Source organism: Rhinatrema bivittatum, chromosome 1 (genome assembly GCF_901001135.1).
Source record: "Rhinatrema bivittatum chromosome 1, aRhiBiv1.1, whole genome shotgun sequence".
Lineage (NCBI taxonomy): Eukaryota > Metazoa > Chordata > Amphibia > Gymnophiona > Rhinatrematidae > Rhinatrema > Rhinatrema bivittatum.
In genome coordinates this window covers 3,797,545-3,815,299 of record NC_042615.1, presented here as the reverse complement: position 1 = coordinate 3,815,299, position 17,755 = coordinate 3,797,545, and the positions used below count along the sequence as shown (strand labels likewise).

The window sequence follows — 17,755 nt, the reverse complement described above, 5'->3', positions numbered from 1 at the left end:
TTATAGCACTGAAATGCTCCTTTGCTATCATATGACCAGTGCTGCACAATTCCAGGTCAGGTCTCCTGCTCCCCAAGACGTCCAGGGCTGGGGCACTTTGTAGGCATTCTCTGGAGGAGAGGGCGTCCCAGTCGTTGCACCACCACGACACCTAGTGGTCAGATTTAGAACCCTCTGGCTCTCTGCCTCCACCCTCCAGCCCTTCCCAGCATCCATTCCCTCCTCTTGTGTGCCATGCCCTGAAAGTGGGCACCTGACAGCTGGAGGTTTTCAGGGTTTAGGCCGCGATTCCAGATTTTGCCAGCCACCTTGTTCTCCTAATGGAAGAACCAGCCCTGAAATCAGGAGAGAGGGTCATGCAGAGAGCGGGAAACTGGGGGTTGTGCAAAGAGGCATCGATGCTGAATCTGGACGGGGCAGACGCACTTCCCCTTCAGCGAGGCCAGCTCTGCCTGCACCACCTCGCTTCCTCTCCCTGGTACGGGAGCCTGAGCAGGGAAAGGGCACTCTTCGTTTATATATAGGCCCCTGCTAGTTACTTACCAGGCTGAGGCGCTGAATAATGCCCGTACAGAGGGGCAGAAGCCGATGTCCCGTAGGCTGTGGGAAAGCCTCCCATCCCTGGCGGGGCCTGAGAATACGGTGGGGCAGTAACATAACCGGGATGACTCATTCCTGCAGTATTCTGCCTCCAGACAATGCGCCTGTGAAATCCTGTAAAAGGAAGAAAGCACGAGTCAAATTCAAGGCTGCCTGCACTGCTGAGCTGGCAAAGGATAATTGCAATGGTTTCTCTGGCACTTAAAATGAGGCCTCGTTTATCCACTACGGTTTTATTGGGAGAATCAGCAGGGCTGTCACAATGGGGGCCACATTTTAAATCTTACGCGCGGGGGAGGGTACATTTGTGCGCGCTGCCGCATGGGGGTGCACACATGTGCACCCCCTTGCGCACGCCGAGCCGAGGGGAGCCCCAATGGCTTTCCCCGTTCCCTCCAGGGCTCGAAATCGGAGCGGCCTCGGAGGGAACTTTTCTTTCGGTTCCCCCCACCTTCCCCTCCCTTCCCCTCCCCACCCCCCACACCTTATTTTATTTTTTACGCCTGCCTCTTGCAGGCGTATCTTGCGCGCGGCGGCCGGCGCGTGAACCTCCTGCACGGCCGCTGCGCCGGAGGACGGGGGCCGCCCCTGGACTGCCCCGGGGCGCGCGCTGGGGTAGGTTTTCGGGGGTTACGTGCGTATATTAGGCGCGTAACCCTTTGAAAATCTACCCCTGGGTGAGCAAGATGCCGAGCCAGCAGGGGGCGCCCCGTTCCCCTATGAGCCACCTGAGACTCTGCAGGCACAGGCGTCCAGAAGGGAAGGGAGGGAGCTGCCTTTTCTCTAGCAACTGCCCTGCCGGACAACTCACATCATTGGGAATGTAAATAAATTCTAATGGAGGCCACTGTGTAAACTGTACATAACTCTCACCATGTAAGCAATTACTCTCTGCTCACATGCACTGCTCTCCAGTTAGAAATCCTTAATCTATCCCTTTCTTTCTAACAGCCCAGTTCCACACTCCCTGTGGTAACGTAACTTTCGCTTTCATTGTTAACTGGTTCCCCCTGGTTTATTGTAAACCGGTACGATAAGACCTGGTCTTGAGCATCGGTATATTAAAAGAATTTAAACAAATAAATAAATAGATAAATAGATAAATAGATTGTAGCCTATTGTACTGATCTTCATCAGAACATCCTGCAGAGACCACACTGCTTCTTATAAAGCACGAACACAGTATGAAGAGCAGATCTTCCTCAGAGCCCGATGCAGGCGTCACACAGATACACATAAAGCATGAATACAGCACAGACAGCTGAAGAGCAGATCTTCCTCAGAGCCCCATGCAGACATCACACTGATACACATAAAGCATGAATACAGCACAGACAGCTGAAGAGCAGATCTTCCTCAGAGCCCCATGCAGACATCACACTGATACACATAAAGCATGAATACAGCACAGACAGCTGAAGAGCAGATCTTCCTCAGAGCCCCATGCAGACATCACACTGATATAAGTAAAGCATGAATACAGCACAGACAGCTGAAGAGCAGATCTTCCTCAGAGCCCCATGCAGACATCACACTGATATAAGTAAAGCATGAATACAGCACAGACAGCTGAAGAGCAGATCTTCCTCAGAGCCCCATGCAGACATCACACTGATACACATAAAGCATGAATACAGCACAGACAGCTGAAGAGCAGATCTTCCTCAGAGCCCCATGCAGGCGTCACACAGATACACATAAAGCATGAATACAGCACAGACAGCTGAAGAGCAGATCTTCCTCAGAGCCCCATGCAGACATCACACTGATATAAGTAAAGCATGAATATAGCACAGACAACTGAAGAGCAGATCTTCCTCAGAGCCCCATGCAGACATCACACTGATACACATAAAGCATGAATACAGCACAGACAGCTGAAGAGCAGATCTTCCTCAGAGCCCCATGCAGACATCACACTGATACACATAAAGCATGAATACAGCACAGACAGCTGAAGAGCAGATCTTCCTCAGAGCCCCATGCAGACATCACACTGATACACATAAAGCATGAATACAGCACAGACAGCTGAAGAGCAGATCTTCCTCAGAGCCCCATGCAGACATCACACTGATACACATAAAGCATGAATACAGCACAGACAGCTGAAGAGCAGATCTTCCTCAGAGCCCCATGCAGACATCACACTGATACACATAAAGCATGAATACAGCACAGACAGCTGAAGAGCAGATCTTCCTCAGAGCCCCATGCAGACATCACACTGATACACATAAAGCATGAATACAGCACAGACAGCTGAAGAGCAGATCTTCCTCAGAGCCCCATGCAGGCGTCACACAGATACACATAAAGCATGAATACAGCACAGACAGCTGAAGAGCAGATCTTCATCAGAGCCCCATGCAGGCGTCACACAGATACACATAAAGCATGAATACAGCACAGACAACTGAAGAGCAGATCTTCATCAGAGCCCCAGCAGACATCACACTGATATACATAAAACATGAATACAGCACAGACAGCTGAAGAGCAGATCTTCATCAGAGCCCCACGCAGCTATCACACTGATACACGTAAAACATGAATACAACACGGACAGCTGAAGAGTGGATCTTCATCAGAGCCCCATAAGGCATCACACTGATACACATAAAGCATGAATACAGCACAGACAGCTGAAGAGCAGATCTTCATCAGAGCCCCATGCAGGCATCACACTGATACACATAAAGCATGAATACAGCACAGACAGCTGAAGAGCAGATCTTCATCAGAGCCCCATAAGGCATCACAATGATACACATAAATCATGAATACAGCACAGACAGCTGAAGAGCAGATCTTCATCAGAGTCCTATGCGGGCATCACAGACACACATAAAGCATGAATACAGCACAGACAGCTGAAGAGCAGATCTTCATCAGAGCCCCATAAGGCATCACACTGATACACATAAAGCATGAATACAGCACAGACAGCTGAAGAGCAGATCTTCATCAGAGCCCCACGCGGGCATCACACTGATACACGTAAAGCATGAATACAACACGGACAGCTGAAGAGTGGATCTTCATTGGGACCCAATGTAAGTATCACATTAATACATGGAAAGCATGAATACAGCACAGGCGTAGGGAAGGAAAGCACGACCATAACAAAAGGCAGACCCTTTCATCTCGAGGAAGTATACAAACATAAGAAATAACATATGTTAGGAAAAAATCCAAGACAAGAAGCAACAGAGCCAAGAAAGAGGCAAGTTGATACCGATGAGCAATCTGGCTAGCACTGCTGCTCTGACAACTGGATAGATTGCACGTTTAAATATTTATTAAAACCTTACAACATTTGCAAATAGTTCTGTTAAACAATGTACAATATTCCTGCAAATGTTTAACCTGAGAAGCAATGAGTCAGTGACTACACCCAGGAGACTGTCTTCCCATGCTGAGCCTAGCTCCTGCTCCCTGAGTGGGGCTGCCTTGGAGGCAGCAGTCAGAGACCCCCCCCCCCAAAATGGAGGAATGGCCGGGCATCGTGCAAGAGTGACACCTACTGGCCAGGCGCAGGGGGGCACTTGTAGTAGGTGCCTCCTGGCCAAGGCTAACGATGACAACAGCTGAGAGTGGAAAGAGGGGGAAAAGTCATCCAGGCTGGGCAGAAGGAAGACATGCACAGATTTCTTACAGCTGTTTTAATTTTCCGAGTATTCTGCAAAAGAAAAATACATTTACCAGTATACAAGCATTCACCTCCTAAAAGCAAATCACAAGGAACAGAGAAAGCCTGGTAGAAATAAATCTGTCTGAAAGAGTCTAGGGCAAAACGTTTAGCAGTCTGCAAAAAAATCTTCCAGCGACATCACGGAGAAAAAAAAGCATCAGGCAGGCCCGAGCTCCACACACCCATTGTGAAAATAAAACCTTTGCTTTCCTCACCATAAGGGACGCGCTGTCTAACTGGGGAAGTTCAGAGAGACTGGGGTTCTGGCTCCAGCAGTATTTAAACCCCTGCCACTAGCTTAGGGTGTGCATTGGTTTTGGACTCAGTGGATCCGCTCTGTGCATTTCTGTTGGATTCCCCCTGAGCTGCTCTCCTTGGGTCAACCATTTGACCCAATTTCATTGAGTTGCGCCTTTTTATTCTATTTTTTAGGAAACCTTCCCTGTAAGAGCCTTGGTACCTTCACAGAGGATTGGGGCATCCCAGTGAAAGCTCAGATGCTGCTGCTCCCTTTCCCGCCTCCAGCGGATAAATCGGTCGGTCACCCGATGCAGAGGACTTTCAATTCGTAGTTGGTTTTTCCCTCAGTAACTCTCTTCTCGTTTGGGAGATAAGGATGCTTCTCCGCTCTTCCTGTCTCTTTATCTTTTTTGTACTCAAAGTCTATTGGTACCAGGTAGAAGAGGCGACGTTGACCTAGGAAGAGCCCGGGGAGTGCAGGTTTCATCCGTGAGGAGTGGATCCCGGTCCATCAGCAGGGGGAAGGCGTTGGACGGTATTGTTTAAGAGTTGGAGTTGAGAAGAAGGCACTAACCTGCTGCCTTCAGAAGGAAATGTAAGAGACTTAAGAAGACAGCAGGAGAGCTCTGGGAACTGGGGTTTGCTGGCTTCTGATACGTAACTGGGACTAAAATCCTAACCATTTCACAGTGGGGAGAAGACTGAGATAAATTTGGAAGGATTACACTTTCTTCAGTCTGAGTAACTGAAAAGGAGAAGGAAATTGACTTCCATAAATGTAAGCACTTTACTAGAAGAGTGAAGACAAAATATATTCATCTTTATCCTTCATTAACGTTCATCATTTTTATTTAGCATCTAAGTGCTGTAAAGAACCTCCAGTCAATTTATCAACAATCAGCAAAGGAGATGGAAACAACATTGCCTTGCAGTGTGATTACTGCTGTTATAGACCGGAGCTTGTCAGTGCTGTTTACAGAGGCTGGGAAAAGGGCTGTGTACGCTGGTCAATGCAGAAGAGACTGGAAGCTAGTCTTCCTCCCTCTGGGAGCTCTGGGCCTGGGGAGAAATGGATCTATTTTATTTACTATGTGCTGCTGGGTTCAGTGTCTGGGTCCCATCCTACTCAGGGCTTACACAGTCTGTGCTGCATTTTGAAAGTATGCATGATGAGCCCCTCACATCTAATAAACATTTTTACTGCCAAGTCTTAATTTTTTTTTTACATTTCAGCAGCTGTCCAAGAATTCTGCAGAACCTCTAAGGGCAGCCATCTTATCGACAGATGACCCCACACTGGCTGGACTGGCTTGGTCCACTGTTGCTTTTGGCAACAAAAATTGCACTACATAAAAACATAAGAACTTGCCATACTGGGTCAGACCAAGGGTCCATCAAGCCCAGCATCCTGTTTCCAACAGTGGCCAATCCAGGCCATAAGAACCTGGCAAGTACCCAAAAACTAAGTCTATTCCGTGTTACCATTGCTAATGGCAGTGGCTATTCTCTAAGTGAACTTAATAGCAGGTAATGGACTTCTCCTCCAAGAACTTATCCAATCCTTTTTTAAACCCAGCTACACTAAGGGCCTCATTTTCTAAAGTATCGCAGGCCTGCGATACTTTAGGGAATGAGAGGCAGGGGGCCGAAACGGGGGGGCGGGCCTGCGCTAGCCGGCAGCGATCGCACCGTCGCAGTGCGATCGGTTTCAGTTTCGCACCCAATAGCGCCACCATAGAAGGTGTAGCTATTGGGTGCGAGCTCGGACGCGAAAAGGGCCTTATCTTTTCATCGTCCGCGGCGTCTTCGCGGAGTCGGCCCCGGTGACGCCCCGACTCCTCCTCTTCTGGGGCTGACTCCACCCCATTTTGGTATGGCACGCGATACGGGACATTTCGCATGTGAAACGTCCCTTATCGCGTGCGATCCGTTTAGAAAATGAGGCCCTAACTGCACTAACCACATCCCCTGGCAACAAATTCCAGAGTTTAATTGTGCGTTGAGTAAAAAAGAACTTTCTCCGATTAGTTTTAAATGTGCCCCATGCTAACTTCATGGAGTGCCCCCTAGTCCTTCTACTATCCGAAAGAGTAAATAACCGATTCACATCTACCCGTTCTAGACCTCTCATAATTTTAAACACCTCTATCATATCCCCCCTCAGTCGTCTCTTCTCCAAGCTGAAAAGTCCTAACCTCTTCAGCCTTTCCTCATAGGGGAGCTGTTCCATTCCCTTTATCATTTTGGTTGCCTCTCTCTGTACCTTCTTCATTGCAACTATATCTTTTTTGAGATGCAGCGACCAGAATTGTACACAGTATTCAAGATGCGGTCTCACCATGGAGCGATACAGAGGCATTATGACATTTTCCGTTTTATTCACCATTCCCTTCCTAATAATTCCTAACATTCTGTTTGCTTTTTTGACTGCCGCAGCACACTGAGCTGACGATTTCAATGTGTTATCCACTATGACACCTAGATCTCTTTCTTGGGTTGTAGCACCTAATATGGACCCCAACATTGTGTAACTATAGCATGGGTTATTTTTCCCTATATGCATCACCTTGCACTTATCCACATTAAATTTCATCTGCCATTTGGATGCCCAATTTTCCAGTCTCACAAGGTCTTCCTGCAATTTATCACAATCTGCTTGTGATTTAACTTTCCTTTCTCCTCGCAATCCTTGATATCTCAGCTGCCTTCGATACAGTCAATCACCAAATCCTACTTTCCCTACTAGCAGAAATAGGCATCGCAGGCACTGCCTTATCTTGGTTCTCCTCATACCTCGCCAATAGAGAATACATAGTAAAAATTGACAAAGCTGAGTCTTCTCACATCCCCCTCACACAAGGAGTTCCTCAGGGGTCCTCACTCTCTTCTACTCTGTTCAATATTTATATACTGCCCCTCTGCCACCTGCTCTCTGACCTAGGATTGAACTTTTTCTTATATGCCGACGACGTTCAAATCCTCATTCCTATCCAAAATACTCTAAATGAAACCCTTCAACTATGGGACTCCTATCTTACATCCATCAATTCTCTCCTCTCCAACCTCCACCTTGCCCTCAATGCTTCTAAAACTGAGATACTCATAATATCTAATCAACCTGAACTTACCCTCCCCAATATTACATCCTCCCCCCACGTCTCATCTCCAACTGTCAGAGACCTTGGCATCGAACTTGACCAGCGCCTCGATTTCAAAGCCCACATTAAATCCCTTCTTAAGGGAGGCTTTTACAAGCTTCACATCATGAAAAAGCTAAAACCACTACTCCACACACAAGATTTCCGTCTAGTCTTGCAGACCACTATCCTTTCCAAAGTGGATTACTGCAATTCCCTCCTCCTTGGCCTTCCAGAGTCGACCATCAAACCCCTACAAATCCTGCAGAACGCCATGGCGAGAATCCTAACGAACACACGAAAAAGAGACCACATCACCCCCATAATCAAGGACCTCCACTGGTTACCCATCTCTTTCCGTATACAGTATAAAACCCTCACCATACTACACAACCTCCTCTACAAACCCAACCCCTGGCTCAAGGACTCACCCCACTTCCGCATAACCAACCGTCCTACCAGATCCTCCCACGCAGGTACCCTACATACCCCCTCCCTCAAAATCGCCCATCTCACCTCCACGAGAGAAAGGGCCTTTACCATAGCGGACCCTTCACTCTGGAATACTCTCCCTACCTTTCTCCGCCTTGAACCCTGCCTGGCCACCTTCAAAAAAGGCATAAAAACGTGGCTTTTCAGAAAGGCCTACCCGGAAACCAACCAAACCTAAACATTTCCACATAATCTACCCCGAAACCAACCAAACCTATACATTCCCACATAATCCCCCCCCCCCACTCAGATTCCCAGCCTCCATCCCCCCCCACCCCACCCGCCCTTTTTCCCCCCCTCCTAAGGCTTTCCCTTTTTTTCCCTTTTTTCCCCCTCCTTAGGCCTTTTTTTCCCCCCTCCTTAGGCTTTTTCCCCCCCTCCCAAGGCTTTCCCTTTCGCCTCTCCTTGCCCGCCCTTCCCCTTTTATCTTCCTACAATTTTACAAAATTGTTCAATTTAGTCCGATATAATCAATCCTATGCTAATTGTCACTAATGTAAATATTCCTTTTTCTGTAAATAAGTTCCTTTTATTTCTTATGTTAACGGTTGTTTTTTATACTCTCACTCATGCTACCTATCTTTCCCTCTCTTCTTCCTGTCTCCCTTACCCCCCCCCCCCCCCCCCCTTTCTGGCCTGCTCCCATCCCCCGGCCCCCTGTTCATTGTAATTTCCTCCTTTAACTGAGTTACTTGTAAACCGGCGTGATGTGCCTCACGAACGTCGGTATATTAAAAGTTGTTAAATAAATAAATAAATAACTACTCTGAACAATTTTGTGTTATCTGCAAATTTGATTATCTCACTCGTCGTATTTCTTTCCAGATCATTTATAAATATATTGAACAGTAAGGGTCCCAATACAGATCCCTGAGGCACTCCACTGCCCACTCCCCTCCACTGAGAAAATTGCCCATTTAATCCTACTCTCTGTTTCCTGTCTTTTAGCCAGTTTGCAATCCACGAAAGGACATCGCCACCTATCCCATGACTTTTTACTTTTCCTAGAAGCCTCTCATGAGGAACTTTGTCAAATGCCTTCTGAAAATCCAAGTATACTACATCTACCGGTTCACCTTTATCCACATGTTTATTAACTCCTTCAAAAAAGTGAAGCAGATTTGTGAGGCAAGACTTGCCCTGGGTAAAGCCATGCTGACTCTGTTCCATTAAACCATGTCTTTCTATATGTTCTGTGATTTTGATATTTAGAACACTTTCCACTATTTTTCCTGGTACTGAAGTCAGGCTAACCGGTCTGTAGTTTCCCGGATCGCCCCTGGAGCCCTTTTTAAATATTGGGGTTACATTTGCTATCCTCCAGTCTTCAGGTACAATGGATGATTTTAATGATAGGTTACAAATTTTATCTTATAGATTTGAAATTTCATTTTTTGAGTTCCTTCAGAACCCTGGGATGTATACCATCTGGTCCAGGTGATTTACTCCTCTTCAGTTTGTCAATCAGGCACTTGGGGGTGGGGGGGGGGGGCAGCCGGCTGCAGCTGTCCCTCCCCCCTTTTTTTCCCCTTTCAAATCGAGCGTTGATTTTTTCTAAGGCAGATTCTGCCTGCCTATCTTTGGGGTTCAGTTCAACTCTTCTCTTCCTCTGCGACTCCCAGAAAGGGAGCACGAAGCAGCAACAAGTGCGGCCCAGCCGTGGGAGAGGCAGAGGAGGAGGAAAGCAGGCAGGTAAGAACTTAAGAACATAAGAAAATGCCATGCTGGGTCGGACCAAGGGTCCATCAAGCCCAGCATCCTGTTTCCAACAGTGGCCAATCCAGGCCATAAGAACCTGGCAATTACCCAAACACTAAGAAGATCCCATGCTACTGATGCAATTAATAGCAGTGGCTATTCCCTAAGTAAACTTGATTAATAGCCATTAATGGACTTCTCCTCCAAGCACTTATCCAATCCTTTTTTGAACCCAGCTACACTAACTGCACTAACCACATCCTCTGGCAACAAATTCCAGAGCTTAATTGTGCGTTGAGTGAAGAAGAACTTTCTCCGATTAGTTTTAAATGTGCTACTTGCTAACTTCATGGATTGCCCCCTAGTCCTTCTATTATCCGAAAGAGTAAATAACCGAGTCACATCTACTCATTCAAGACCTCTCATGATCTTAAAGACCTCTATCATAGGTGATTGAAGCGCTGCCAGGCTGCCACCATTGATTGGCCCCTGGCCTTGCCTGCCTGGACTTTACAATGTCTGGTTACCCTTGTAACTGGATACGGTGCAACAGGCTGCAAAACCAGGCTGTCCAGGGTTTTCAGTATTTTTATAGTGATGAACTAGGTCCCTCCTCCAGCCCTGCTCTATTGGGGAATGGGAAAGACGGCTCACGTAGAAATATCAAGAATAGAAAAGGGGATAGGGTTTGAATTCTTTTAAACACCAGTGACCCTGCTACCGGCTCTCTTCCTATTAATGGACATTACTATAACAGCGGGCTTGGGGATCAGTGGGAGGAGGGGAAACGAATAATTCTGGTAAGAAAAAATGCCAAGAGCAGATATTGGAACTTCCTCATCTAGCCTTCTCCTCAGTTTCTTTTCTGAGAGTTGTCTGCTAACAGGAAGCATGTGGCTGTTGTTGAGTAGACGTTTTGTTTATCACTGAGGCATGGCTGTCTGACCAGACCTGTATTGCCCCCTCTCACTTCTGTCCCCTTAGTTGTCTGCTCTTAGAACAAGGGAAGACGGGAAGAAGGGGACGGGGGCTGCTTTGATTTCTAAAGATGTTTTTTAAGTTAAAAAAAACCTGCTGAGATGCAGCCTGACGGATGTGAATATTTGGGGGTACCATTCAAAGACAGACAACTTTAGACTTTTTATTGATTTATTGGGCCCCAGGGACAAATGCAAAATTCTTCTTTGATTTGCTTGATGTACTTTCATCTGAAGCCTTGGAAGCTAAATCCCCAGGTGTGTTGAGTGCCATCAATCTTTATACGGACGACTGTACTTTTTCCTTTGCTGCAGATTTTTTGGATGGGATGGTAATGTTGGGTTTTAGCCAATGCATTAATGGACTGATTTTTTATTTCTTGGATGCAGTTAATGATGTTAACATAACTTTGGCTAATCTCTTAATATCACCTGTTTCTTAGACTGATCATTTTTTGATTTTGTTTTAAGTAAAATATAATTTCTGTATCAGACTGTGATAAGGTGCATTTGAAGAAAGCAATTTTAAGAAGCTGACAACTGAGATATTCTGTGTTGCTCTTGTTCTTGGATAATCTTGCTGTTGATTCTGCACTTGACCTTTGAAATACAAAAATGAAGCATGACATGGAATGGCTCCGCGAGGTTTATCTTTCTTCTGTGCCTTCCACAGGTTTTTGAGTCCATTATTTAAGTGAGGATGCTGGTGGGGTACGTTAATTTGCTCTTCAAATTTAGGGGCAGATTTTAAAACCTGCGCGCGGGTGCAGATTTGTTCGTGCAACCCGGCGCGAACAAATCTACGCCCGATTTTATAACATGCGCGCCCAGGGGGAGGCAGGGGTAGGTTTTCGGGGGTTGCACGCGTATCTTACGCACGCAACCCTTTGAAAATCTACCCCTTAGTGTGGGATAAATATATGGATGCCCCTGAAGAAGCCTGATTCCGTGAAACGTGTTGGGTTTCTATGAAGAGAAATGTTGTTGTCCTATGTGTTTACGTTTATACATATTTTTGGGTTCCCCATCAGTGTTAATGGGATTGTGATTTCTTTAGTTCTGTTTGATGTCAGTATTGTTTTTTGCTTTAATTTAAATGATTTATGTTTTGGGTTATAAGACATTTTTTATATTGTAGTAAATTTTTATGTTATGTATTTATGACTTAATAAATTGGTTATTGAAAGTCTGCCAGTATAGCTTTACTTTCTTGGCTAGAAGATTCTTCTGCCCAGATTTCATTAATATTTTATTGAGTTTTAGCAAAATACATTAATAATATCCTAGAGACAAACATAAGGAATATCAAGAAAACATAAAACATAATATTCAGTGGACCCTTGGCCTGGTGCAGGATTGGTACGACCCTCTGGTTGGACCCAGAAAACGCCTGCCGCCAGGAGGCGGAGCACAGGAGGAGACAGAGGCTCGCTGGAGCTTCACCAATAGCAACCCGGGGTTCCCTCAGCTTGAGCCCTTGGGTACCCGGGCCGCCTGGTCTTAGGTGGGCCTCGCAGGGTCTCCTGGAGAGGAAGCGCAGGGGAGTGCCCACCACAAACAAGGGTGCATGGTCGAGGTCCAAACAAGAATGTCTAGCGGTCACAGGAGGCCAGAACAGAGAGTCTGAATGGAAAGCGAGGATTAAGGCCAGAGTATCAGTTCAGAATCAGGGGTCAGAACCTGTAGTCAGTCTGGGAGTAGTCAGGTCAGCAGAGGTCAAGTTCCAGGCAGCAATCAGAATTAGTCAGTGTACAGGCAGAGGTCGGTTCCAGGCAACGATCAGGAGCTGTCAGAGAATGGGCAGAGGTCAGGTCCAGGCAGCAATCAGGAGTAGTCAGAAGCAAGCAAAGGTCAGTACCTTGAGATCAGTCCGAAGGGTACTACCAGGGATGGACAGACGCTGGAACAGGCGACACTGGAACAAGATACACTGGAGCGGGCAAACTAGAGAACACCGGAATGTACGACCCGATTGCCAAGGCAAAGAAGTGGTGTCTGACCACTTCCTTATATACAGATGTGACATCTGTATATAAGGAAGTGGTGTCTGACCACTTCCTTATATACAGATTGACATCTGTATATAAGGAAGTGGTGTCTGACCACTTCCTTATATACAGATGTCACATCTGTATATAAGGAAGTGGTGTCTGACCACTTCCTTATATACAGATGTCACATCTGTATATAAGGAAGTGGTGTCTGACCACTTCCTTATATACAGATGTCAATCTGTATATAAGGAAGTGGTATCTGACCACTTCCTTATATACAGATGTGACATCTGTATATAAGGAAGTGGTGTCTGACCACTTCCTTATATACAGATTGACATCTGTATATAAGGAAGTGGTGTCTGACCACTTCCTTATATACAGATGTCACATCTGTATATAAGGAAGTGGTGTCTGACCACTTCCTTATATACAGATTGACATCTGTATAAAAGGAAGTGGTGTCTGACTACTTCCTTATATACAGATGTCAATCTGTATATAAGGAAGTGGTGTCTGACTACTTCCTTATATACAGATGTCAATCTGTATATAAGGAAGTGGTGTCTGACTACTTCCTTATATACAGATGTCAATCTGTATATAAGGAAGTGGTGTCTGACTACTTCCTTATATACAGATGTCAATCTGTATATAAGGAAGTGGTGTCTGACCACTTCCTTTTATACAGATGTCCACTTCCTTATATACAGATGTCAATCTGTATATAAGGAAGTGGTGTCTGACTACTTCCTTATATACAGATGTCAATCTGTATATAAGGAAGTGGTGTCTGACCACTTCCTTATATACAGATGTCAATCAGGGCGCGCCGTGGAGCTGGGAGCTGCCCTTCTCTCTTTAAGAGGCCGGGCGGTCCGCCCTGAGCCCAGCTGGTATACAGGCTCTCACAAGGCTCCTACTACTTAAAATCGTAAACCCGAAAAAAACAGACCCAGAGGGAAAACCCTAACCAGCCATGTGGCACATTTAAAACTAATCGGAGAAAGTTCTTTTTCACTCAACGCACAATTAAACTCTGGAATTTGTTCCCAGGGGATGTGGTTAGTGCGGTTAGTGTAGCTGGGTTTAAAAAAGAACCTGGCAATTACCCAAACACTAAGTCTATTCCATGTAACCATTGCTAATGGCAGTGGCTATTCTCTAAGTGAACTTAATAGCAGGTAATGGACTTCTCCTCCAAGAACTTATCCAATCCTTTTTTAAACACAGTTACACTAACTGCACTAACCACATCCTCTGGCAACAAATTCCAGAGTTTAATTGTGCGTTGAGTAAAAAAGAACTTTCTCCGATTAGTTTTAAATGTGCCCCATGCTAACTTCATTGAATGCCCCCTGGTCTTTCTATTATCCGAAAGAGCATAAAATTTTTGAGCATAAAAAAGAACACCCTTATTCTTAAAGTATTTCTGTAATACCAAATGTTTATCTTGTTCACTACAAAATGATACCAAGAGCATGGCCCTGGTAGGGATATCATTGATAGGACTATCCCCTTGTAAGACATCCAGGTCATCTTCCCATCCCTCCCATCTAATCCTAAACCGAGGAATATAGTACATTTTGGAAATTACCATTTCTTCAGTCAAGGAATAGATAACACTTCTCCAATATATTTTTTAAACAATTCAGAAGCAGATTGCAACCTTGAAATAGGAAAATTTAGAAAGCAAAGATTCTTTAAAAGCATCTCATTTTCCAAATTTTCAAATTGTTTTTGCACTATTAAACTATCTTTTATAAAAGAAGTATTGGATAACTGAGAGAAGCAATTTGAGATGTTACAGATGATGAAGTTCCTTCTAAATTAACTAAACGAGTCTTCAAGAGCATTCTTAGTTTCAGGTGAAAAATTCCCAAATTGAGATATAGTCTGAGATAATAACGTCTCCATATTTATGACTGCCCTCCAAACATCGGCATGTGTAAATCTACAGCTCTATCACTAAATATTCAAAAAGGAAACTATGATAAAATGAGGAAAATAATTAGAAAAATACTGAAAGGTGCAGCTGCAAAGGTTAAAAGTGTTCAACAGGCATGGACATTGTTTAAAAATACAATCCTAGAGGCGCAGTCCATATGTATTCCACGCATTAAGAAAGGTGGAAGGAAGGCAAAACAATTACCGGCATGCTTAAAAGGTGAAGTGAAAGAGGTTATTTTAGCCAAAAAAACATCCTTCAAAAATTGGAAGAAGAATTCATCTGAAGAAAATAGGATAAAACATAAGCATTGTCAAGCTAAGTGTAAAACATTGATAAGACAGGCGAAGAGAGAATTTGAAATTAAGTTGGCCATAGACGCAAAAACTCATAATAAAAACTTTAAAAAATATATCCAAAGCAAGAAACCTGTGAGGGAGTCGGTTGAACCAAGTCGGTTGACTGAGGTGTTAAAGGGGCTCTTAGGGAAGATAAGGCCATTGCAGAAAGACTAAATGAATTCTTTGTTTCTGTGTTTACTAATGAGGATGTTGGGGAAATACCAGTTCCGGAGATGGTTTTCAGGGGTGATGACTCAGATGAACTGAACCAAATCACTGTGAACCTGGAAGATGTAGTAGGCCAGATTGACAAACTAAAGAGTAGCAAATCACCTGGACCGGATGGTATGCATCCTAGGGTTCTGAAGGAACTAAAAAATGAAATTTCTGATCTATTAGTTAAAATTTGTAACCTATCACTAAAATCATCCATTGTACCTATAAACTGGAGAGTGGCCAATGTAACCCCAATATTTAAAAATGGCTCCAGGGGCGATCCGGAAAACTATAGACCAGTGAGCCTGACTTCAGTGCCGAGAAAAATAGTAGAAACTATTCTAACGATCAAAATCACAGACCATCTAGAAAGACATGGTTAATGGAGCACAGTCAACATGAATTTACCCAAGGCAAGTCTTGCCTCACAAACCTGCTTCTTTTTTTTGAAGGGGTTAATAAATATGTGGATAAAGGTGAACCAGTAGAAGTAGTATATTTGGATTTTCAGAAGGCATTTGCCAAAGTCCTTCCTGAGAGGCTTCTAAGAACTGGTTAAAAGTCAGGAAACAGAGAGTAGGAATAAATGGTCAATTTTCTCAGTGGAAAAGGGTAAGCAGTGGAGTGCCTCAGGGATCTGAACTGGGACCCATGCTTTTATTTATTTATAAATAAAAATAGTCCAGACAGAAATGGCTCAAATATGCGACAAGGGGTGTGCCCCTTTGGTGCATGGCTTCAGCAGCACTCCGGCGGCTGCGCACTGCAGCCTCCCAGCTTTTATCAGTTCCTCGATCGCTGATCTCTACCCAGATTTGAATGAATTGGCCACCAGGAAAGAGTCCTTGAGCTGCTGGTTGATCTGGATACAGTCTCAAAAAAACTGAGTGGTTTGAGCCACCTGTGAAATTATGATCCCACTGGGCTTGTCTTATATGAAGATGTGACTAGAAACAAACTCATGCCTTGCTAGTTCATCCCTATTTAAATGCCAATAAACAAAAAGGGGGCTCACTTGCCTAGATAGCTGTGTCAGGTATCATATATCGTGGAAATTGCCACTGTCTCAGCTTATCAACCACTTGAATATAATCATATACCTTTGCTGGGATTGGTGTAATATAACCTTTTTAAAAATATTTTTTCTATGCACTTAAAATCATTTAAACGCAGTTTCTTCCTGTTATTAAAAAGTGGCAGACTGGCTTCTTAGGTTTTTCAGAAAAGTACTTATCTTTATCTTATATGTTCACAGGTCTTCTCTACAGTGATATCTTCTTGCCACTGTCTCATTCCTGCTGTACAAGATGCTCAAGGCATGCCAAGAGACTAGGGGTAGCCAACTCTTGTCTTCAAGAGCCACAAACAGGTCTCATTTTAAGGCTGGCCACAATGAATATATGAGATACTTTTGCATACAATGGAGGCACCGCATGCAAAAGTATCACATGCATATTCATTGTGGGTATCCTGAAAAACCGATCTGTTTGTGGTTCTTGAGGACTGGAGTTAGCCACAGCTGATACCTTGATGTCCAACAGCCTCAACATGTCCTATGCTGATACCTACTAACTCTGTTTTATTTCTTCCACTGTGAATATCAATATGACGATCCTCTCTTGTGGAAGAAACGCTTTTACCTGAGTCATATCTAGCAGAGCTCCTACAAATTCCAATTGAGATGATGGACTCAAATGGGATTTGGGATAATGTATGACTAATCCTAGCAACTCCAACTCGTGGATGGTTTTGCTTATTGATTCTATAGTGTCTCGTTGAGATGTACTCTTGACCAATCAATTGTCCAGATAGGGAAATAACTACACCCCCAACCACTGCATGACACTTTGGGGTACAGTTTCAAAGCAGTGTGTGACCGTCCGTGTGCACATGGTTCCTGGTGCGCGCATATGGATGCACCGATTTTATAAGATACGCACGCGAGCGCGCGCATGTTATAAAATCGGATGGCTGCGCACACATGCACGCCAGATTTTAAAATCCATGCACGCATGTGCGGGCAGCATGCGCGGGGGGGTGTCAAATTTTCATAAAATATGTGTGGCGACAAAATCGGGCCTTCCCCAGTTCCCTATCCCCCTACCTATTTATTTATTTATTTAACAACTTTTAATATACCGACATTCGTATGGCACATCACGCCGGTTTACAAGTAACTCAAATAAAGGAGGAAAATACAATAAACAGGGAGCAGGGGATGGGAGCAGGCCAGAAAGAGGGGTGGGGTAAAGGGAGACAGGAGAGGAGAGGGAAAGATAGGTAGCGTGAAGTAGAATAAAAAAAACAACCGTCGAAATAGAAGGAACTTATTTACAGATGAATCTATTTATAATAGTTGCGACTAAAATACGAATGTTTACCTCAGTTTAACTGAACAGTTTTGTAAAATTGCAGTAG

General features: G+C 44.6%; 1 protein-coding gene across 1 annotated transcript in view; it reads right to left on the bottom strand.

The window, feature by feature from the left end:
* The window catches only part of SEC24D (SEC24 homolog D, COPII coat complex component), a 337,918-nt gene that overhangs the window by 245,677 nt on the left and 74,486 nt on the right, over positions 1-17,755 (bottom strand). Inside the window, exon 2 of the mRNA XM_029613783.1 lies at positions 544-714. Coding sequence (XP_029469643.1) covers positions 544-673 — 130 coding nt within the window. The 5' untranslated portion in view covers positions 674-714. The remainder of the gene's footprint in view (positions 1-543; positions 715-17,755) is intronic.